At 42.7% G+C, this 24035-nt stretch overlaps 1 protein-coding gene across 7 annotated transcripts in view; it reads right to left on the reverse strand.

Annotated features, from left to right (window-relative positions):
- Window positions 1-24035, reverse strand: part of NTRK2 (neurotrophic receptor tyrosine kinase 2) — a 331355-nt gene that overhangs the window by 257476 nt on the left and 49844 nt on the right. For all 7 annotated transcript variants that reach the window (XR_003523612.2, XM_027614950.2, XM_027614951.2 and 4 more), the window contains exons 11-13: window positions 22250-22555; window positions 3668-3703; window positions 820-920 (exon numbers count right to left, since the gene is read on the reverse strand). Coding sequence is in view for 6 of the 7 variants with exons in the window: in XM_027614950.2 (XP_027470751.1) it covers window positions 820-920; window positions 3668-3703; window positions 22250-22555 (443 nt within the window). In the remaining variant the exon portion in view is untranslated. The remainder of the gene's footprint in view (window positions 1-819; window positions 921-3667; window positions 3704-22249; window positions 22556-24035) is intronic.

The raw sequence follows: 24035 nt of genomic DNA on the forward strand, positions 1-24035 counted from the left end.
ACATGATAAATCTAACGCCTGGCACTGTGTTTCAAAACCCCATGACCTGGCACAACCACTTCTCCAATCGTGCCTCTGATGGTTCCCCCCCACACACACACACCTTACCTTCCCATCAAAACCATTTTCCAGTCTGCAGGCTCTTGTGCACACACCCAAGATGCCCTTCCCTTGGTTTCCTGTCCGTCTAAATGCCAGCCATCCCACACAGCTGGAAAATGCCCCCAGCTCCAGCAAGGCCCCTCGGGAGCTCCCAGCAGGAAGGAGTGGAGCACCTGCCCCTCTACGTCCCGCTCTCACATCCCACTGCCTCTCTGTCTGTATCACAGGTGCTGGTATCCAGTCACCGCTCAGGGCTCTGACCGAAGTATAAACTCCTGAAGGACAGACCTGCTATTCCTTCATATTTTTCTATCTTCCCACTACCAGTCCCTCCCAGAACCTATGGGATTCCTTAAATTTAGTGGGCAATGAGACTCTTATTAAAATACAGAACAAGACAGGCATGAAGGTGCCAAAGATGGGAATAATGCCCGAATGAGACACTGCTCTTCTTTTTTAAGGACATTTAAAATAAGAACCACTAGCAATTAACGGAGCACATAAAAGGGGAAGCAAGTAAGTCAGAGGCTACACAGCACATTTATCACTTCTCTTGAACCTTTCTGTGAAGTCTTCCAAACGTCAACACCCTATTCACACCTGAACAGTAAAAATGTCATGTTGAAAGTATGCACCGAAGCAGTTCTGCTCCCCCCAACATTTAAGCATCCACAGCGCTCAGAGCCGACCTAGGAAACAACTACTCATCTCACTCACCGAGAGATGTTCCCGACCGCTTTTGTCAGCAACATCTGTGGAAGGGATTTCGTTACTTCTGTTCGTGGTGTCCCCAATGTCATTTGCTGCAGTCCCATAATCTTAAATTGGAGAAATGGGAAAAAGAAGGAACCATGAAGTTGTCACCAGGCTACCAACAAACACGAGGCCACAGTATGACCCAGAACCATGAAGCGAGACAAATCACAACGATTCCAAGCCCCTGAAAGCCTGGCTGCAGAGGAACATGACCCAGCTCTTGGGTGAAAGCCATTGTAGTGCTGGGATTGCATGATGCTCAAATGTTATGCAACCCAGATCTTTCCATCACCGGCTTGGCAGACAAATTCTAAACTAGGTTTTCCTTGGTAGGTCAGAATATATCCCTTTTTTTAATGAAGTCTTTAATATAAATACGAAAGGGAATCGATCCTTTAAGAGTCATACATTTATAGACCTGGAAGGGCCTTTGGATATGGAATCTAATCACCAGTTTTATAGCTGAAGAAGGTCATCTGCGAAAAGTCAAATGACTAGTCTAAGGTGAACTGGCAGGAAGGTGGCAGAGCCTAAACATGAACCACACCTCAAATCAGCAACACTCATTCCAGGGCTGATGCGTCTTGTTTGGGTAAGAGGCAGCCACTCAGGAGGGGCTATGGAGTCAGCATTGATGTGGACTTGGGTGCCCATATGAACTTTTTTGAAAAGGTCTTAATTGCCAACATTTCAGTTTCTGAATTCATAGAAAGGGAGCTGCACCAACACAGTATTAAGAATTGTGAGAATACGTGCTCCCATCAGCACGTCTCAAATGTCCCTGCCATCTTCTGAATCAATTTTAGTCTATACGGAGCAGGCTGGAAATAAATGATTGGGTTTTTTTTTTGGGGGGGGGGGTAGTGAATGTTTTTATTAGTCATATTCATATAAAAAGTCATAGAAAGTTTTTTATGAAGTTATTGTAGACAACGTTGTTTATAAATGTTTGGTATTTTTCTTCTCAATAGATATGAGGAATGCAGTTTCCAGCCTGAACATTAAGTCATTAACCTCATTAACCTCATTAAGTGAGCCCCAGCTAAACCTCCCTCTGTAGGACTATCAAGCTGGCTTTGGGGCAACAAATTTAAATTATATTTATATTAGCAGAGTGTTCCTTTGAATGTGAATAAATAGTAACCAAAAAAGCATCTATTTTCCGTTTGCTGTTTTATTCTTAACTCCAAAACTACATTGTCACCATTTTCATTTTAAATATACTAGAACATTGATTTCAACCAAACACTAAGAAATATCATCCATTTGCTAATTTTTTTACCTCTTCATATTCTAATGAGCCACTCATGCAAAATTAAGTCACTAAAGTATTGATAGTTTAATCTCCTATTTGGCCCGAAGATCCAAAGTGGGATCTGAGGCCAAAGGGAAGATGGAATTTTTAAAGTCTTGAAGTTACTGGAAAAGAGTCCAAAACATAATTTTAAAATGTAAAATCACAATTCAAACATAGCTCTCTGTGACACAATCTGAGACTTTTTCTTTAAGCCATAATGGGACAAATAAAAGCAAAAATTCACAAATCACATGCACAAAATCATCCAAAACACAATTTGAAGGAGATATAGTTTAACATGCATAAAACAGGTAAAGATAATATAATCCCCCAGTTAAAATTAGCTCAAGTTAAATACACACACATATAACATACAAATATAGAATCTTTTTATAAAAAAAATTAAATGTCCACATGTACATAAAGGTAAAGAATGGAATATTTAATACAATAAGTTATACATGTCACATTTTACTCAATCTAACTTTTAATCAGTCTTAAATTTTGAGCCAAGTCTTGAAATTGAGGCTGCCACTTCCCCAAACAGAGCCTTCCTGGTCATGAAGGTAATCTGTTAGAGATGGATTTTCACAGCTAATCAAACACCCCTGGAATTCCATTAAAATAGCAAAACACAGATGAGATATCCAGTTAAAAGCTAATATAGTCCACCTTCTGGCTTCTCCCTTCCTACATTCCTAAGAGAACCCCATCTTATTCAAGGGGTTCAATGACATTCTCTGAGGAAGATTTAAACTCCAGGGGTGGCTCTAGTTAAGTCAAGGGTTAGTCCATCCCTCTTATCAGTAATGGTGGCAAGAATGGACTATGACCCACTGTGTCGTGAATCAGATTCAAGGAGGGCTGATGGAGATCTCTGGGAAAGTTCCCTTTCCCCTGGAATGCCTTCAGAAGCTCTTCCATTTCTCCCAACAACGTGAGTGAGAGCGGCCCCTCTGCGAGCATCATCTTCCTACCATGAGGGGAGTCAGCCTTCGGGGAAGTGGGCGCAGTAGGCAGGGGGTAATAAAGATGAAAAACTTGGGTGCCTGATGACATGGTAGAGTTACTGGTTAACCAAACTTAAAAACATGCCCTACTTTTGAGGCTGTGAGCCTGTCTGTGAGCCAAACTTCCTTATTATACAAGAAACATAATTTTGAATTGGGTTTACTGTCAAAGCCAGAAACTGATACACATCCCTTTTCTTGGTAGTCATGGCTTTTAAACAGGTAATTAGTTCCCAATTATGGAAACAAAATGTCTATTACAGTGGAATGGATTTACTACTTCCAAGAACAGAACATGAGAGAGAAAATGCTATTTACAAGCACTGTAAATATCAAGGGAAAACAGCCATCAATATTGAATGATTTTTGAAATATTATTGTGGCCCATGTAATGCTTAAAGCGTATATTTAACTGAGCTTAAAGGTCCCCTTTTAGTTGATTTGTTTCATTTTAGACAAACATTTTGAAAAAAATACAAAATAAAGACAACATGATAGCTACCTTCATAAATTACATCAGGATAATTTGGGTTGGCACCTAAAAGGCAAAACAAAGCAAAGATTTGTAAGTATGCATTCAGAATTAATACTAAGTATCCCCACTAAAGTGAGTTACATATATATTGAAGGTTTTATAGGTTTATAGTTTGTTTTACAGAACAGGAACATGAAACCTGAAATTCTTGGTTTGCTTCATGTGAACTGTTTCCCTCCCCAGTCCCCAAACCTCCACCCCTTCCAAAGAAAAGAAATGAATGAGGAGAAATTACACATCACTTTATAGCAGGGAAAACTTCAGCAATCAATGCATTACGACTATTTCTAGTACACAGTTGGCCATTTTAACTGCAATCCTGGTACTTTTATTCTAGAGACAGATTATCTCCATACCACTTTAAACAACAAAAGATAAAACCTCTGATGGCTTGGGTATTACTTTCAAAGCGTACTTTGGCAGGTCTACTTGCTTTCACAAACACATTATTAACCAGCCCGAATAATGATATCTAATGCCCAATTTTGCTCTCCACTTGGTGTTCAGAGGGGGGTTGCCAAGGTTGAATAAACGAACCCTTTCTTCTGCCTTAATACAACACAGAAAAATAAATGTACTTTCTCTATTGAAATGATTTATGTATAAGAGGTTACACATAAATGTTATGTCAGAGACAAATGCAAAAGTATATCCACTTAATTGGGGGGCGTGGGGAATGATTCTTTAGTCACCAAGATGATCAGAATACTCTGTTTTGAAATATTCTCATGAAAACTTGCAAAAACTTTTTTAATTTTTTTAAATCATCATCAACAAGAACTGGTGACAAAACCATCTGATACTTACTCTCCAATCAGAACTAACCGGATCTCTATATGAAAGCCTACTTGGAAATAAAATAAAATTTGATATAACATTTGTGTGATTACAAAATAAATTTCCAAAGCTACTTCCTATGCTTTTAGCCTTCACTTACCTACTTGTAAACTGTAAAGCTTATTCAGCTCTCATTTCACTTCTAAACCCTTCAGCAGAAAAATATCACCTAAGATAAAGGGAAACTAGAGCCAATTTTCTGTTCATGTATTCCCTATCAAAGGTAGTTTACATGAAGAACCAAATAAAAATGGCCTTAATGTTCAAATCAGAATTTTAACACATTTCAACTAATAGAATATCTATTTCAGCAGGGGAAACATTAAGTAGATGGTTAGGTACATCGATTCAGGGATGCTGCAAACTGCTGAGCATTCCATGCTAACTGGGGCGCCGTTTAGACTGTAGTCTATGTGAATGACACCACCTGAAATTGTGCAGTGCACAACCTGTGCTGCTCCCTGTGTCAATTCATGCAAAGTCACCGATTCTAGTATATTTCATAGTATTTTGAGTTTTATTATCCCAAACACCATTTTAAAGTAGTCTTGAGTTATAATATGCTAATACGTATTATCAGGATTATTTGTAGTGGATGTGATATTCTTGAGAAGGGCCTTGAAGGCTGTCTTGCAGTTTGAGGGATAAATTCAGTGGATAAAGCAGCATGAAATTCCAGTGGCAGCCCTGGTGATGTCATATGCAGAGCACCCACCCACCTGCTGAAATCCTTTCCCTTTGCAAATCCCTGGACCAAGTGGGTGTCCTGTCCCTGTGAGGATTTCCTACCTCTACTGAAGGAAAGGTTCTGTAACCCCAAGTGAGCAAGTCATTCTTTGAACTTCTCAGTAATCCATTACTTTACAAGATCCCACTCTGGTCCCCTCCTCACTGTGCCCTCAATATACAAGTCTGCATCTGCAAGGGTACCTTCCCACCAGAGTCCACACTCCACTTCTAGACCTCGCTCCAGGATCCAGGACCCAGGACTCACATTTCCTTCCCCACACCTCCCCCCAAACACATTTCCTAGGACTAACTAGCCTTTTCCCTACATCTGTCAGCCCACAGGTGGCCACACCACTGGTATGAGTGAGCACCTTCTGACCCAAGACGCAAGGGACAGGGGAGCGTTGAGCAAGGGCAGGTGAGCTGGGGTGTCCACATGCCGGCTCACTGCCTCTCATGTACCTCTTGCCATATAGTTTCAGAGGCACAGGGCAGGGGGTATGGCCAGGAATCAGCTCTACCAAAACCACTACCTTCCAGCATGGAACTCCAAGAATCTGGGAGAATTAGATCCTCAAACCCAGCCTTTCTGGTCACTACACACATATATATGCCAAGGTAGGAAGACAGAACCTATTTTATTTAGCAATTCATTAACTTGATTAATATTTTTTAAGTATTTGGATATAAGTATACAGACTTTGATTTGTACTAGGTTGGCTGCCTACGACCCAGGGCATTTCTGAGACAGTGAACTTTAAGTTTTAAAACTGGGATAGTCCCAGGAAAATCCTCGCAGTTTGTCCAGGAATGAGGGCTTTCCCCAGACATAGGACTTTTAGTGTGAAAACTAGGACTAGTCAGTCACCCTGATTTGTCCTCAAGCCCCGAGGGACCCCACACACAGTTGCCTCCTGCCTTTACACATGCAATCCCATAAAAAAGTAAAAAGGCTGAGGATTTAGAGCCAGATTTATCTAAACCACATACAGGAAGGGCTGCAGTGAATATGACCGATGTACAGGTGTAACCGACCTCGTCACAGAAAGGTAACACCTAAACGTATTACTCACGCAAGGCACCCGGGAACAACATGAACGTCGAATCAGTTCAATGCAGCAAATGTCATGTATAGAAAAAGGATTTGGGATGGGAATCAAAAGTAAGTAGGTTAGCCCATAATCTGGAAAACTCGTCTTTTTCCAGACTTACAACTTCTGTCGGTGCATGCCTTTCCTACCAAGTTCACCAGCAAAACCACTAGGTCACATCTACACTTTCCGGAAAGTACTACATTTTCCTAACTTCATTTTCTCAAATGTATGCGGAGAATCATCACTTGACTTCCATGGTCTGAAAGACTCAAATCTAGTGCGAGATTATGAAACTCACAGAAAGACAACGCGGGAAGAACAGTAAGGTGCTCTTTATTTGCCCCTCCCGACCATACAATACTATGTCTGAGGAGGGCCAACTCAACTGCAATAAAGAAACGCCTCGTGGGAGGACGCACAGACCTAGAGTTTATGACAAACAAGGGTCACAGTACTCCAGCTAAGCCCAGCTCATCGAACACGGTATTTTGCTTCTAGCAACTTCTCGGTCAAGCTAACCTCCCGTGGTGTTTATACTCCAACAGTAAGGTAGTTATTAACATCATGTTAAATGCAGACAGGAGACAAAGTCACCCCTTCCTTTTCAGACCTCTGGCAATGGTCATATTGTGAAAATATCCTGTGATTCTTAAGTCTAATTTCTAACTGGTTCCTTTCACTTAGTTTAAATATGTTCATTACATATCATTACTTGCTACAGGTAGAAACGCCTGTTTGAGATATTCAGGACGAAAAGGTGGGCGAGGAGAGACAAACACTGACTATGAGGGAAAAGCCAACAAAAAGAGAATGAATGAAAGATAAAGGAGCGATGCGCTTGTAAGGGGGATGTGAGCAGAGCTGTACTTTCTTGAATACCATCCCAGTAGCTCACCAAGCAAGAAGTCTCAGATTTAGGCAGCAGGAGGTGGTATCAAACCCTAAAGCTCCATGTTGAAAACCACCGGAATAAAATATGGAAATTTCTGGAAGAAAATCTGAAAACCCGGGAACTCCGTCAACCCCACTCCATTCCAAACAAGCAGCATCCAACCCCCCCAGCTCGCTCCAGTCCAGAAGCAGCAGCTCCTCCCCAACCCAAGGAAGGTGCCTGCCAAGCACAAATTGTTGCTTGTCTCATGTTCCAACTCTGTTTTCTGAAGAGTGCGTCGAGCGTTGGCAGGTGCTACATACACTTGTGCTCTGTTCTGAACTTCGGGCATGTTGTCAGGAATTTAGGGACCAGGACTAACAGGTGCAGAACACAGCCAGACACGCTCCCCGTGGAAAGAGCGCACACCATACATGGCCACCCACGCGCTCCTAACAAGGCTCTGGATCGCTCACGGGACGTCTGCACCTCCAAAAGACAGGCCTTCGGGCATTCAGGTTGCTAAACATCGATCATAAAGTCCTTTCTCCCCAACATATCAGACCGAAGCACTTCACTGTCCTCTGATCTCCATGCTAAATGCCTTTAAAGGGACGACTCTAGCTTCCCTATTCTAAGCTGTTACAGCTCATGAGTACATCTTCGGACTCTGCCCAGGCTTCATGAGTAAAACTCTATGACGTTTTAACTGTAAGACTCTACAGTTAAGGGATAAAGAAAACCTGTGGGAAGGTGGGAGGGTTCCCTTTCCATCCTGCTGAATGGATAAAAATGATGGTGAAGGCCAGAAGACACATCTGCTTCTTTCCTTTCAGCTTTTAGTCTCTCTCTAATGCCCTAAAAAAAAAAAAAAAAAAAAAAAAAGACTTCTCTCTCAATTCTATTTCCAGACTCTGTTTAGTGTGATCATGAAAAATATTTCAAAGAATCCCATTTTGATAAAGAAACCGCAAAAGAGGGCACCTGGGTGGCTCAGTTGGTTAAGCGACTGCCTTCGGCTCAGGTCATGATCCTGGAGTCCCGGGATCGAGTCCCACATCGGGCTCCCTGCTCGGCAGGGAGTCTGCTTCTCCCTCTGACCCTCTTCCCTCTCGTGCTCTCTATCTCTCATTCTCTCTCTCTCTCTCTCAAATAAATAAATAAAATCTTTAAAAAAAAAAAAAAGAAACCGCAAAAGATCCATTCTTTTCAAATCAATTGTCCTTGGTTTGTCAACACTGTTGCCTAACTCATAGCAGTCCCTCCTTCTGATTTCCAGATCCTTCTCTTCCTTTTCTAAATGGCAGGCTGAGCTCAGGGCCCCAAAACACTGGGGGGTTCAGATGTCTGGGTTTCATTTTTGGCTGAACCACTAACATGCTATGCAGCATGGGGGGTGGGGGGCGCGCTTCACTTTTCCTGTGACAAAGGAACGTTCCATACCTCAGGAGAGGACAACAGCATTGGCTCTGGCAACTCATCAGGAGCTTCGGGAAGCATAATTAATTAACATGAGTACTCTTGAGACATAAAGAACTATTTAAGTATAAATCTTAATTATCATGATTATTATGAGCCTATAGCCAAACCGGTTATTTAAGGCAGAAAAGCAAGTCAAACTTTCTTTCCTTTCACTCCCAGGACAAGAAACGGGTCCTGACAAACGGCCAAGGAGCCAAGTCGTGGGGGGCTTTATATTTTCTTAATGTGTAACATTTGGAGAAATTTCCTCTCCCTACATTCTTTGGCCTAAGTACACCAAATCTAAATCTGCCAGTTTAAGGGCAATTCTAAGTGCTGCAGAGAGCTCTAGTTCATCCAGACGTCATGAATCTTTTGATAAAACAGCACGAATGAGAAGCTGTGGGGAAAACTCTTCCAATATTTATAGTTTGTTCCCAACGCACATTTTGCATAGGAGACAAATGCTCCCGAATTAGGAAGCGTAAGTCACTAACTCCCACTGCTTGTGTGAATGAGCATTCTTGAGCTGTGACAGTCTTCCTGAATGAGTGGGCCATAGAGAGACTCTTTATGTACTGCCTGAAGAACGGGAAGCTTTAGAGCACGGGTATTTTATCACCCAGTGCTCCAGCTAGGTTCGTGGCAAGGCTAAAGTATTAATCACTTGGGTGAGATTTCAATAAAAGAACCTACCCTTAAACCATCAGCGTGTTCACAATTATAGAAATACCGGACATTGAAAATTCTTGAAACTCGTGCTATCTGATCCAAAGATGCTAGCAAAGGCCCCGGGTTTCTTCCTGACTACACTCACAAGTAATGTCTCTGTCATTAATTTCTGCTTACCATTCTGCTTGAAAAGACATGCTCACCACTTCTAACCTCCACTCAGTCTCCACTCACACTTCTGAGTTCACAAGAGGGCTTTTCTGGACGTAGGACTGAAGGCCAATGACAGCCACCTAGTGGATCACTGTCATCTCAGGTAAGTCTTATTTCTGGCCTCTAAGCAGAATTTTTGGAGCCTCACCAGAGAGCCCTGTGCTTCCTATGTGTGTGCTCGACGAGGGCTCTACTTTATCCACTCTCCCTAAGCCTCCTTAAGTCACACGTTGAATCCATCCTACTTTTTGCCAAACCCAATTAGAGTGCATCTCTGTGCACAAGCTATTCTGCACTTTTGTCATTGTTACTTGTTGATATCCGCAAGAAGTCAGTGCTGCCATCTTGGCAGATGCCTACGCTGTTCTTCCAGTGGCTTCCCCCAGGTTCTACAGGGCAGAAGGGAACTATCCTCACTACTCAAAGTGTGGTGCGGGACCTGCAGCATCAGCATCAGCTGGGAGCTGGTCAGAAATGCAGCATCTGAGACCCTTCCCCAAATCCATGGCATCAGAATCAGCATTTTAGCAGGATCTCCAGGAGAGTTACACTCATTAAAGTTTGAGAAGCCCTAATTTATAAGTCCATGAGAACTCTGACCAAAGTCAAAACCTCAGTGGGCATAGAGGATGGCAACTTTACAATGAAACATAGAGCAAACCTAAAAATACCCAAGTCCTGAGGAGGGCGAGTACTCTCTAGCAGTGACCATGACAAAGGTTAGGGGTAAGGGCGGGAGATGTTTTGTCCCCAGTGGCATACATTTGAGCCCATTCCAAATGAGGAGGGGAGGGGAAGGAGCTTGGATACCAGAAGGAGCTTATGTTTACCCACCCTCTCCAGGAACCCAACTGTGACTTAGTTTTCTCATTAGAGCCCCAAGTCTAGAAAGTTCATGTAGTCAAGAGTCCTGAGGTCTTCTCTGGGTGCGCCCAAGCCTCTGGATAAGGAGGACAAAGCGGTGCCCACAGAAAAGCGGTTCTGGGCAGAAAGTTCCTCCCTCATGGCCACAAAGGAAGGTGAGGAATGGGTACGTTGGTGATTATACTCTCAGTGCCCGCCAAGGCTAGAGCTGGATCCATGTCCTTTGAAACCTTGGCTTCACACTGTGACTTCCAGAGGTCCCAAAGAAGACAGAAGGTGCTTATATGGGACTTCTGCGGAAGTTTCTACGTAGCCATGGGGCCTCCACAGCAGCACTGAGAACCCAGACTGAGTTCGCCGCCAGCAGAAGGCTCTGAGGACAAGTGCTTGCCTCCAGCCAGAGAAGCCTAAAGCAACCTGTGGTGGCGGGACACAGGTGGCATTTGAGTTCAACCCATAAGCCCAGAGGTGTCAGGATGAGGGACCACAAGGGCTCCCTGTGGACCCGACGGAGGCAGCCTGAGAGAAAGTCTGTCCTAATCCACAGCCCCTTGGAGGGGCAGAGGGACCTCGGCAACACAAGCCACATTCCTGGGTGCTGAGGAAGGAGATGCTTCCACCAGTTGCAATGGAGACCCGTTTGCTCACTGTCATGGAACTGCAGGAGAGGGGCCCACGGAGAGAGGAACTGCCAAGATCCCATAAAGCTATCCAGGAGGAAGGTTTGCAAATCAGCACTGAACACACCCAGGTCCCAAGAGACAAAGTCACCAGCGAGCACACCTGCTTGGGCCCCTCCCTTCTACTTGGGCAACAGAGGACCCGAACTCTCCTTAGCCAGCTCCAGTCCCCACCCACATCCTGCCAGCCACGACCAGCAGAGGAGAGGAAACTGGCCCTTAAATGAAGTCCAGAGTTTTGATTTCTAACTCAGACAAGACATGCTATTTTTCCATTGAGATTTTTGTCTCCAACCTAATGTGACCAAAGGATTGTCTGTTACTCAACAAGGAGCAGAAAAGTCTTGCTTGGGTCAGAGGTCTCATCCAGATTGGGGATGCTCACCTTTGGGCGCACACTGGAGTCACCAGGGATCTTAAAAATAGAAAATGCCGAAGCCTAAGCCTCATCCAGGAGCCACCGAATCAGAGTTGCTAGAGGTGGGCCCTAGAAATGTGTGCTAACTAAGGAAATCACAATTAAAACTCCCCAGTTGATTTTAATGCACAACAAGGAGACAAGGAGCAGGGCACTGGCGTTCAGGGGCCAGAGAAGATTATTCCTAATGAATAAATGTTCCAGGGACAATGGAAAACAGCAACGAAATAAAATTAGTTTGATTGTTACAACCTACACTCCTCAGGGTGCTGGAAAGATAAATGCTACGGTTCTCTAAATTTCGTTTGGAAGCTAAAAGTTGAGTTTTGTGTTTTAAATGTGACCCAAAACTGACCAGAGCCGAGTTCAGCTCTGAACATGGGATCCAAAATGATCAATCTGGCGTCTGGAGTTTGGGAAGGTCTCCCCTCCCGTTCTCACTCACTAGCCAGGCTGCCAGTGATGAACAGATGGGAAGGCACTGGCTTGGTGTCTGGGGCCCTGCTGACATCGAAAGGTCTGATCACACCTGTCCGTCCTCATTAGCACCCTGGCTGGGTCTGGTGTCAGAGTCTGCGAGGTCCCAGCACTCTTGAGAGATGCTGTACAGGGTTCTCCACCAATGGCCTCACACACTCACACCCTGTGGATGGTACCCTCTTGACCTGGCTGGTGCTGGCCCCAGGTCTCTCTGCTCGAAGCAGAAAGCAGCAGAGTATCTTCCCCACCATGTGGTATGAAAAGCCATCTCCTTCACCAGAAAGCTCACGAATTTTGTTTGAGGGACTTTCTGTTTCTTTGTTTTTATTTCTGTTTTCATTTCTTTCAGCACACTTTATTTTCTATCTACAAATAGACACCAAGGTGTCCTACACAAGGTGACTATCCCATAAAAATCTCAGTTCTGAGCTGAAGGAGGAAGGCACACTCTGAGGACATCAGAGCCGCCATTTTAATTCTCCTGGCCACATGTGGAAAAGCAACCCACTTCACCCATCCCAGGCCGCCTGCTTCCTCACAAGCCAGGAAACTTGCAATCCAAAAACAAAACAAAACAAAAAAAAAGCATCTCATCAAAAAATAAGTAGCTGAAACGTCTTATCAAAAAGATTTGTAAGAGCTAAACTTCTTACCAATTACTATGCGACAACAACAGAAATACTGAAGGAATATAAACCCACATTTGACCTGTCATCCTAAACTTGTAAACTTTAGACCAGCAGGGAAATATATATATATATATATATATATATACACACACATATATATATTTGCTCTTTGTTTATTTTTCTTTAGTTTTAAAGGAGGGCAAGAGGGAAAGGAAACAATTCTTAAAAAGGCCATTATCTGTATGCTATGGCTACAAATCTCATAAATACCAAAGATTCTATCACACAAGCCAAGTGAGGTCAATCTCTAATTGGTCACACTGGTTTATGGCCCACGAGGGCCATTTATATCCACTATCACCCTGGGCCAAGTCTCTTTTATTTCTACTTTCATTTATTACTCCCTGATAGCTGGTCCTTGAGTAAATACTTAAAGGGGGAAAAAAATCTTCCTTTCTAAAAGCAGATATTTATATTTCAAAGACTTGATAAAAACAAACGAACAAGAAGAAGGAAAGAACAGACGTCTTTATAAAATTAACCTTGACTTTTATTTTTGAGAGATGATTATTTCCTTTAAAGGGAATATGTGGGTGACTCCAAGGGATTCTTATACCAGAAATCAATTCTTTCCTATCATTAGCTAAGTTAAAACTAACAAAAGCAATCGATAAAAATGAGGCCACGTGGATAAGAGGAGCTGAGCTCTACCAAATATTGGCACCACACAGAAATGTTCAAAAGAAAATACACCGACCCCCTGTGTTAAATAGAAGCCAGCGGCTTTACCCTAGCAAGACCGAGTATTGATCAAAGCACACAGACCACTTCTAAAACTTTCCAATGCCAGACCCTCACCCTGAATCAAGTTCACCCCCAACGGTTTCAAAAGGTAGCTGCTGACAAAATTCAAATAAAGTCTGAAGTTTAGTTAATAGTAATGTGCCGATGTCAGTTTCTTCCCTTTGACAAAGGCAACCACAGTAATGCGAGACGTTGTCAAGAGTGACTACCGGGTGAGGGGTGTCTGGGGACCCCATGTTGTCTTTGCAACTCTCACATACATCTAAAATCTTTCACAGATAAAACGTGTATTTAAAAACATACATAAACCGGTTGTCCCCAGGCAGTCTGGATTTAACGCTAAGGCTGTACCCCCCGAAACGTGCAGGAGGAAACACGGTAATCTAGAGATTTACTGCAGCAACTGGAGCCAAGCAGCTAAACTCTCAACGAAGAGGAAGATTTAATGGAACAGACAACTGCCAGGGGTAGCCTGGGTAAGGTGTCCAAACATAGCTTGTTTTATGTGCTCCTGAAAGGCTGTTTGTAAATCAACTCACATAATTCAAATAGCGCTTTGAACACGCTAAGGAAGCTCGTGCATTTAAAAAGCTATTTAATAGGGGCGGAGCAAGATGGCGGAGGAGTAGGAGACCTGGATTTCATCTGGTCTCAGGAATTCAGCTGAATAGGGATCAAACCATTCTGAACACCTACGAACTCAACAGGAGATTGAAGATAACAATAGTAACAACACTCTGAAGAGAAAAGCGACCACTTTCTGGAAGGTAGGACGTGCGGAGAAGTGAATCCGAGGCGATATTCGGGAGGATAGACGGCGGGGGAGGGGGCCTCCGTCGGCCGCTTCTGGCAAGTGCTAGAGCCGCGGAGCACAAAATCGGAACTTTTAGAAGTTGGCTCCGCTGAGGGACGTTGCTCCAGTGGCTAAGCGGGGGGTGGAACCCTCGTGGGACAGTGTGGTCTCAGGACCCTCGGGGTCACAGAAAGACCGGGGGTGCCTGAGTGCGGCAGAGCTCCCAGGTATCGGAGCGGGGAAGCCGGCTGCAGAGACGGAGCCGAGGCGCGGGCTCTCAGGTCGGGGTTGCCGTAAACCGTGATCCACGGCCCAGTCGGGCCACTGCTCCTCCAGCAGGGACCCAACAAGCGGCAGAGCCGGGGAAACCCCCCCTTCCTCCCACGGGAGGAGCAGCGCGGGAGCGCACCGCAGGGATCTGCTGGGTTTGGAGACTCCACACGGGGGTCGGGTGCCAGAGATAGAAATGCTCGGTCACAGGCCAGGTGAGCACGGAGTGCAGCCGGAGACCAGGGAGACGGGAGTGACTGCTTTTCTCTGGGGGCACACTGAGGAGCGGGGCCCCAAGTTCCCGGCTCCTCCAGGCGGAGATTGGGAGGCCACCATTTTCGCCCTGGTCCTCCAAAGCTGTACCGAGAGCTTGCAGGGAACAAAAGCTCCTGAGAGCAAACTGGAGCAGCTTGCTTAGCCCGGACTGTCAAGGGTGGGGCAAGTCCACCTCTGGCAAAGACATTTGGGAACCACGGCGACAGGCCCCTTCCCCAGAAGATCAGCACGAACAGCCAGCCAAGACCAAGTTTACCGATCAAGGAGAATGGGAGAACTCCAGCACTAGGGGAATACTGCACATAGAATTCATGGCTTTTTTACCATAATTCATTAGTTTTTCAAAGTTAATTTTTTAACTGTTTTTTTTGAATTTTTCTTTTTCCCTTTTTCAACCAACATCTTATCAATCCCTTTTTTAAAAAAACATTTTTTTTTCATTATTAGAGTCATATTTTTATCCCTTCATAGTAGTTACCCTTATTTTTGGCATATATATATATAAGTTGTTCTCTCTTTAAAATTGAGATACAGTTTCTTCTAACAGATCAAAATATACCCTAAATCACTAGTGTATGGCTTTGTTCTAGTCTCCTGCCTGATCACATTCTCTCCCTTTTTTTTTTTCTTCTTTTTTTTTAAATCTTCTTCTTTCTTTTTAAAAACAACTTGTCAATTCCTTTTATAAAATCTTTTATACTTTTCATCTCTACAGTCACCTTCCAACCCTTCATTGTATCAACCCTTATTTTGTACATATATAAGTCTTTCTTCCTTTAAAATTTTAGCTGGCACTTTCTTCTAACAGACCAAAATACGCCCAAAATCTAGTGTGTGCCACTGATCTATGCACTAGCCTGATCATATTTGATCATATTCTGTTTTTTTTGTTTTGTTTTGTTCTGTTTTTGTTTGTTTTTATCTTTTTCTTTTTCCTTTTTATTTCTCTTTCTTCTTTCTTTCCCTTTCTTGTCCCCTGGTTTCAGGTCTTTTCTGATTTGTATAGAGTACATTTGCTGGAGACGTTGTTAACCTGTTAGCATTCTGTTCTCTCATTCATCTATTCTCCTCTGGACAAAATGACAAATCGGAAAAAAATCACCTCAACAAAAAGAATAAAAGGTACTACGGTCTGCCAGGGACCTACTCAATACGGACATTGGTACGATGTCAGACCTAGAGTTCAGATCATGACTTTAAAGACACTAGCTGGGCTTGAAAAAAGTGTGGAAGTTATTAGAGAAACCCTTTCTGGAGAAATAAAAGAACTAAAATCTAACCAAGTCGAAATCAAAAAGGCTATTAATGAGGTGCAATCAAAAATGGGGGCACTAACTGCTAGGATAAATGAGGCAGAAGAGAGAATCAGCGATATAGAAGACCAAATGATGGAAAATAAAGAGGCTGAGAAAAAGAGAGATAAACAACTACAGGATCACGAGGGCAGAATTCGAGAGATAAGCGATACGATAGGACAAAACATTAGAATAATTGGGATGCCAGAAGAAGAAGAAAGAGAGAGAGGGGCAGAAGGTATAGTGGAGCAAATTACAGCAGAGAACGTCCCTAATGTGGGGAAAGAAACAGGCATCAAAATCCAGGAGGCACAAAGAACCCCTCTCAAAATCAATAAAAATAGGTCAACACCCTGACATCTAATAGTAAAACTTACGAGTCTCAGAGACAAAGAGAAAATCCTGAAAGCAGCTCGGGAGAAGAGATATGTAACCTACAATGGTAGAAACATTAGATTGGCAACAAACCTATCCACAGACCTGGCAGGCCAGAAAGGACTAGCATGATATCTTCAGAGCAATAAACGAGAAAAATATGCAGCCAAGAATACTATATCCAGCTAGGCTGTCACTGAAAATTGAAGGAGAGATAAAAAGCTTCCAGGACAAACAAAAACTAAAGGAATTTGCAAACACGAAACCAGCCCTCCAAGAAATATTGAAAGGGGTCCTCTAAGCAAAGAGAGAGCCTAAAAGCAGCAAGGATCAGAAAGGAACACAGACAATATACAGTAACAGTCACCTTACAGGCAATACAATGGCAATAAATTCATACCTTTCAATAGTTACCCTGAATGTAAATGGGCTCAATGCCCCAATCAAAAGACACAGGCTATCAGATTGGATTAAAAAACAAGACCCATCCATATGCTGTCTGCAAGAGACTCATTTTAGACCCAAAGACACCCCCACATTGAAAGTGAGGGGGTGGAAAACCATTTACCATGGTAATGGACACCAAAAGAAAGCTGGGGTGGTAATCCTTCTATCAGACAAATTAGATTTTAAAACAAAGACTATAATAAGAGAGGAAGAAGGACACTATATCCTACTTAAAGGGTCTATCCAACAAAAAGATCTAACAATTGTAAATATCTATACCCCTAACATGGGAGCAGCAATTATATAAGGCAATTAATAACAAAAGCAAAGAAACACATTGACAACAATACAATAATAGTGGGGGACTTTAACAACCCCCCCCCCGACTGAAATGGACAGATCATCTAAGCAAAAGATCAACAAGGAAATAAAGACTTTAAATGAAACACTGGACCAAATGGACTTTACAGACATATTCAGAACATTCCATCCCAAAGCAACGGAATACACATTCTTCTCTAGTGCCCATGGAACATTCTCCAGAATTGATCACATCCTAGGTCACAAATCAGGTCTCAACCAGTACCAAAAGATTGGGATCATTCCCTGCATATTTTCAGACCACAATGCTTTGAAACTAGAACTCAATCACAAGAGGAAAGTCGGAAAGAACTCAAATACATGGAGGCTAAAGAGCATCCTACTAAAGAATGAATGGGTCAACCAGGAAATTAAAGAAGAATTAAAAAAATTCATGGAAACCAATAAAAATGAAAACACAACTGTTCAAAATCTTTGGGATACAGCAAAGGCAGTCCTGAGAGGAAGTACATAGCAATACAAGCCTTTCTCAAGAAACAAGAAAGGTCTCAAATACGCAACCTAACCCTACACCTAAAGGAGCTGGAGAAAGAACAGCAAATAAAGCCTAGACCCAGCAGGAGAAGAAAAATAATAAAGATCAGAGCAGAAATCAGTGAAATAGAAACCAAAAGAACAGTAGAACAGATCAACGAAACTAGGAGCTGGTTCTTTGAAAGAATTAACAAGATTGATAAACCCCTGGCCACACTTATCAAAAAGAAAAGAGAAATGACCCAAATCAACAAAATTATGAATGAAAGAGAAGAGATCACAACCAACACCAAAGAAATACAAACAATTATAAGAACATACTATGAGCAACTCTATGCCAGCAAATTAGATAACCTGGAAGAAATGGGTGCATTCCTAGAGATGTATCAACTACCAAAATTGAACCAGGAAGAAACAGAAAACCTGAACAGACCTATAGCCACTAAGGAAATTGAAGCAGTAATCAAAAATCTCCCAACAAACAAAAGCCCAGGGCCAGATGGCTTCCCAGGGGAATTCCATCAAACATTTAAAGAAGAATCAATACCTGTTCTCCTGAAATTGTTCCAAAAAATAGAAATGGAAGGAAAACTTCCAAATTCATTTTATGAGGCCACCATTACTTTGATCCCAAAACCAAAGACCCCATCAAAAAGGAGAATTACAGACCAATATCCTTGATGAACATGGATGCAAAAATTCTCACCAAAATACTAGCCAATAGGATCCAACAGTACATTAAAAGGATTATTCACCACGACCAAGTGGGATTTATCCCTGGGCTGCAAGGCTGGTTCAACATCCGCAAATCAATCAACGTGATACAATACATTAACGAAAGAAAGAACAAGAATCATATGATCCTCTCAATAGATGCAGAAAAAGCATTTGACAAAGTACAGCATCCTTTCTTGATCAAAACTCTTCAGAGTATAGGGATAGAGGGAACATACCTCAATATCATAAAAGCCATCTATGAAAAACCTACAGCGAATATCATTCTCAATGGGGAAAAGCTGATAGCTTTTCCCCTAAGGTCAGGAATGCGGCAGGGATGTCCACTATCACCACTGCTATTCAACATAGTATCAGAAGTCTTAGCCACAGCAATCAGACAACAAAAAGAAATAAAGGCATCCAAATCGGCAAAGAGGAAGTCAAACTCACACTCTTTGCAGATGATATGATACTGTATGTGGAAAACCCAAAAGACTCCACCCCAAAACTGCTAGAACTCATACAGGAATTCAGTAAAGTAGCAGGATATAAAATCAATGCACAGAAATCAGTGGCATTCCTATACACCAACAAGACAGAAGAGAGACAAATCAAGGATTCAATCCCATTTACAATTGCACCCAAAACCATAAGATACGTAGGACTAAATTTAACCAAAGAGGCAAAGGATCTGTACTCAGAAAACTATAAAATACTCATGAAAGAAACTGAAGAAGACACAAAGAAATGGAAAAACGTTCCATGCTCATGGATTGGAAGAACAAACATTGTGAAGATGTCAATGCTACCTAGAGCAATCTACACATTCAATGCAATCCCCATCAAAATACCATCCACTTTTTGCAAAGAAATGGAACAAATAATCCTAAAATGTGTATGGAACCAGAGGAGACCCCGAATAGACAGAGGAATATTGAAAAAGAAAAAAAAAGCTGGTGGCATCACAATTCCGGACTTCCAGCTCTATTACAAAGCTGTCATCATCAAGACAGTATGGTACTGGCACAAAAACAGACACATAGATCAATGGAACAGAATCGAGAGCCCAGAAATGGACCCTCAACTCTATGGTCAACTCATCTTTGACAAAGGAGGAAAGAATGTCCAATGGAAAGAAGACAGTCTCTTCAACAAATGGTGTTGGGAAAACTGGACAGCCACATGCAGAAGAATGAAATTGGACCATTTCCTTACACCACACACAAAAATAGACTCGAAATGGTTGAAAGACTTAAACGTGAGACAGGAGTCCATCAAAATCCTAAAGGAGAACACAGGCAGCAACCTCTTCGACCTCAGCCGCAGCAACTTCTTCCTAGAAACATCACCAAAGGCAAGGGAAGCCAGGGCAGAAATGAACTATTGGGATTTCATCAAGATAAAAAGCTTTTGCACAGCAAAAGAAACAGTCCACAAAACCAAAAGACAACCGACAGAATGGGAGAAAATATTTGCAAATGACATATCAGATAAAGGACTAGTATCCAAAATCTATAAAGAACTTATCAAACTCAACACCCAAAGAACAAATCATCCAATCAAGAAATGGGCAGAAGACATGAACAGACATTTTTCTAAAGAAGACATCCAAATGGCCAACAGACACATGAAAAAGTGCTCAGCATCACTCGGCATCAGGGAAATCCAAATCAAAACCTCAATGAGATACCACCTCACACCCGTCAGAATGGCTAAAATTAACAAGTCAGGAAACGACAGATGTTGGCGGGGATGCGGAGAAAGGGGAACCCTCCTACACTGTTGGTGGGAATGCAAGCTGGTGCAACCACTCTGGAAAACAGTATGGAGGTTCCTCAAACAGTTGAAAATAGAGCTACCATACGATCCAGCAATTGCACTACTGGGTATTTACCACAAAGATACAAATGTAGGGATCCGAAGGGGTATGTGCACCCCAATGTTTATAGCAGCAATGTCCACAATAGCCAAACTGTGGATAGAGCCAAGATGTCCATCGACAGATGAATGGATAAAGAAGATGTGGTATATATACACAATGGAATATTATGCAGCCATCAGAAGATCTTGGCATTTGCAACAACGTGGATGGAACTGGAGGGTGTTATGCTGAGTGAAATAAGTCAATCAGAGAAAGACATGTATCATATGACCTCACTGATATGAGGAATTCTTAATCTCAGGAAACAAACTGAGGGTGCTGGAGTGGTGGGGGGTGGGAGGGATGGGGTGGCTGGGTGATAGACATTGGGGAGTGTATGTGCTATGGTAAGCGCTGTAAATTGTACAAGACTGATAAATCACAGATCTGTACTTCTGAAATAAATAATGCAATATACGTTAAGAAAAAAAGAAGAAGAAGAAGATAGCAGGAGGGGAAGAATGAAGGGGAGTAAGTCGGAGGGGGAGACAAACCATTACAGACGATGGACTCTGAAAAACAAACTGAGGTTTCTAGAGGGGAGGGGGGTGGGGGATGGGTTAGCCTGGTGGTGGGTATTAAAGAGGGCACATTCTGCATGGAGCACTGGGTGTTATGCACAAACAATGAATCATGGAACACTACATCAAAAACTAATGAAGTAATGTATGGTGATTAACATAACAATAAAAAATTATTTTTAAAAAGCTATTTAATAAATACCAGGGTCATGGAGAGGTTTATTGTGTAATGGAACAACTGCACTCCCACTATTGGCTGAAGGTGGCTTCACGAGCATCATCTCTGTCCACGGGGCTGCCCCCAAGTTCACGCTGCCCAGGCCTCCAAGTTTCCATCTTCTCTTTCCTCTGCCAAGCCATCTTTGTGTGGCTGTGATTAACTCAGAGCTATTACAGCAAGTTCTACTCATGTCCAGGTCCCAACGTCCAAACAGGCCTCAGCCTCCACCATGTTATCAGGTATCTGGGCAACAAGATCCAGCAAGTAAGAATACTCTGCCGAACAGCAGTATCTGAAGCAGATAAAGGCATGACGGCAATCCCTGTCATTACAGGGGCTCGCACTGGAATTCTCCTGCTGGCCACAAAATGGACTCCTGATGGCCAGCCATCCTTTGCGCAGTCCAAACCGTCATTCAGAGGGGAACGGTTACCACTCCTAGAAAGACAACTCAAGGTCCGATAGAAGAATGCCTGCACTCTACCCGGGCAAACCACACATTCCAGGACTCTGCTTTCTCATCCATGGTGGGACGGCAGGATTCTGAACTCCAAGTGGATAAGGGTCTAGGAAACACATCTTCACTAGCTCATGAGCTAACCAAATACTGTTCATTGCCCATAGTTTTGCATGGGTTTCACCATTATGGGTACCAAACTTCATTTAACACTTGATATAAAAATAATGCGTGCATCAGACTATTGTTTAAAATGATTCATCCCCCCAACACCTCCTTGGGAGCATGAGTCCCTGCCCTTGGACTTGGCTTTGGCCCTGTGGCTTCCGTTGGCCAGTAGTACACAGCCTGAAGAGATATGACGTGCCACTACTGAAGCTAGTCCCCGAGAAGCTGAGCCTATTTCTAGTTGCCCTCTTGCCATCTACACTTGCTACTAAGAAGCAGATCTCCTATGTACCTGCTGCTTCTTCACCTGTACCCCAGAATAGACACACGGAACAAAATTGCCCAGCTGACCCACAAGCAAGACTAAATAATGGTGTTTTAAGCCACTGGGTCTGGGGGTGGTTTATTGTAGGCACCATTTTGTCAACAGTTGAGTGACATGTGCTATCCTCTCCCCAGATGCAAAAGCATCAGGTACTCACCATCATCGATTCCAGGCCAGCCCATGAAGTGAGCAGAAATCTGTTTCTCATCCTTCCCATACTCATTCTTGGCTACTAACTTGTAGTCCCCATTGTTCATGTGAGTGGGATTATCCAGCTGGAGGCAGCCATGGTACTCCGTGTGATTGGTAACATGGATTTTAGTACAGATGTATTTGGACTCATTCAATATGGCCCCGTTATAGAACCACTGAAGCGCTGGTTTGGGGTTGCCTTTCACAGTGAATGGAATGCACCAGTGGTGGTCTGAGGTTGGAGATTCGAGAAATGTGATAGTTGGAGCAACTAAATTGAAAAAGAGAGAGTTAATAGCACCAGAACGCTCAGAATTCTCCCCATCTCCAGATTTCTGTGTATCAATAGGGGATTTTATTCAACAACCATTTGGTTAAGAAAATACAGGACCAGCAACTCTGGAATCCATCAATATTTTGAATCATCATCAAGGCTGATTGAACTCCCTACAGAGAGCTTCAAAGAGACTCCTTTCCCTATACTTAAGACCCATGAATCAGAGTCATTTTTCAAATCTATTCAGTGTGAGAACTGGCTCCAAATAGATCGCAGAGATTTCTGACAGCAGAAGGGGTTCAATTGAAGTCAACTTTGGTTTCGAATAAATACGCCTTGATATTATGTAGATTCATCACCAAAACGCTGAGGGCCACTGTTTTTAATTTACGGTCCTTCATTAAACAACACAAATATTGACAAAAGTGACTTTGGAAATCTTGCTGGAAGCCTGGATCTCACATCACTTATCTAAAACAGATCAAAATGACCAAGGCCGTGAATGCTCCTACCAATGCAGATTGATCATTATAAAGTATGATCAATTGGTACTTTTTGCCAATTGCCAATAGTAAATGCTCTTTAAAAGCATCACATTTCGGGGTGCCTGGGTGGCTCTCAGGTCATGATCTCAGAGTCGTGAGATTGAGCCCTGCATTGGACTCTGCACTTAGCAGGGAATCTGCTGAAGATTCTCTCTCTCTCTCCCTCTGCCCCTCCCCCTGCTCACTCTCTCTCTCTCTCAAATAAATAAATCCCTGAACAACAACAACAACAAAAAAGCATTTCATTACAGCACACTCCATTTTTGCTAGATTTCAGAAGCCAATGTTTTGATCCTTTTTAAATGTCTGGGGTTCTATCCAAACCTAGACAAACAAACTAGAGATTACTTAAACTTTAAAAATAAAGCACTTTATGCTTTGGGGAAACAAACATTTAAATAGCATCTTTAAACAGAGTACTTATCCCGAGGGAAGGTATTTAAAGTCCCTCATAATTGTTTATTTTAATGTGGTCTGACTTTGATAACGATACAATCGACGACTGCAAAATACCCCAGAGACCTAATAGCATTGTTTTTCAGGTCAGGAAACCCAAGTCCAGTGAGGTTAAATGACTTGGTCAAGTCTAGTGAGCAAGGCAGATCTGGAACAGGGATCCAGGTCTCCTGATCTCTAACCCAGAAGCCCTTCCCTCCTGACCCTGCTTCCTGTTATACGTGTTCATTACACAAATTGGGGGGTGGGATTGGGGGGGGAATTACAGCCTGCTAACAAATACATTTTGGACGGAGTCACTACCAAAGCTATCTCAGTTGTTAAAACTCTTTACCATTTATTCCTTTTATTCTTTATCTGGATTTTGATAGATAAGGTCAATTCTTCAGACCATGGCGGCCACCATAGATATTAAGTGAGAAGATTTTGAATTTGAGCGTCCTGATTTGTAGGTCTGTGTTACAAATACAAGG

Source organism: Zalophus californianus, chromosome 13 (assembly GCF_009762305.2).
Source record: "Zalophus californianus isolate mZalCal1 chromosome 13, mZalCal1.pri.v2, whole genome shotgun sequence".
Taxonomy (NCBI): domain Eukaryota; kingdom Metazoa; phylum Chordata; class Mammalia; order Carnivora; family Otariidae; genus Zalophus; species Zalophus californianus.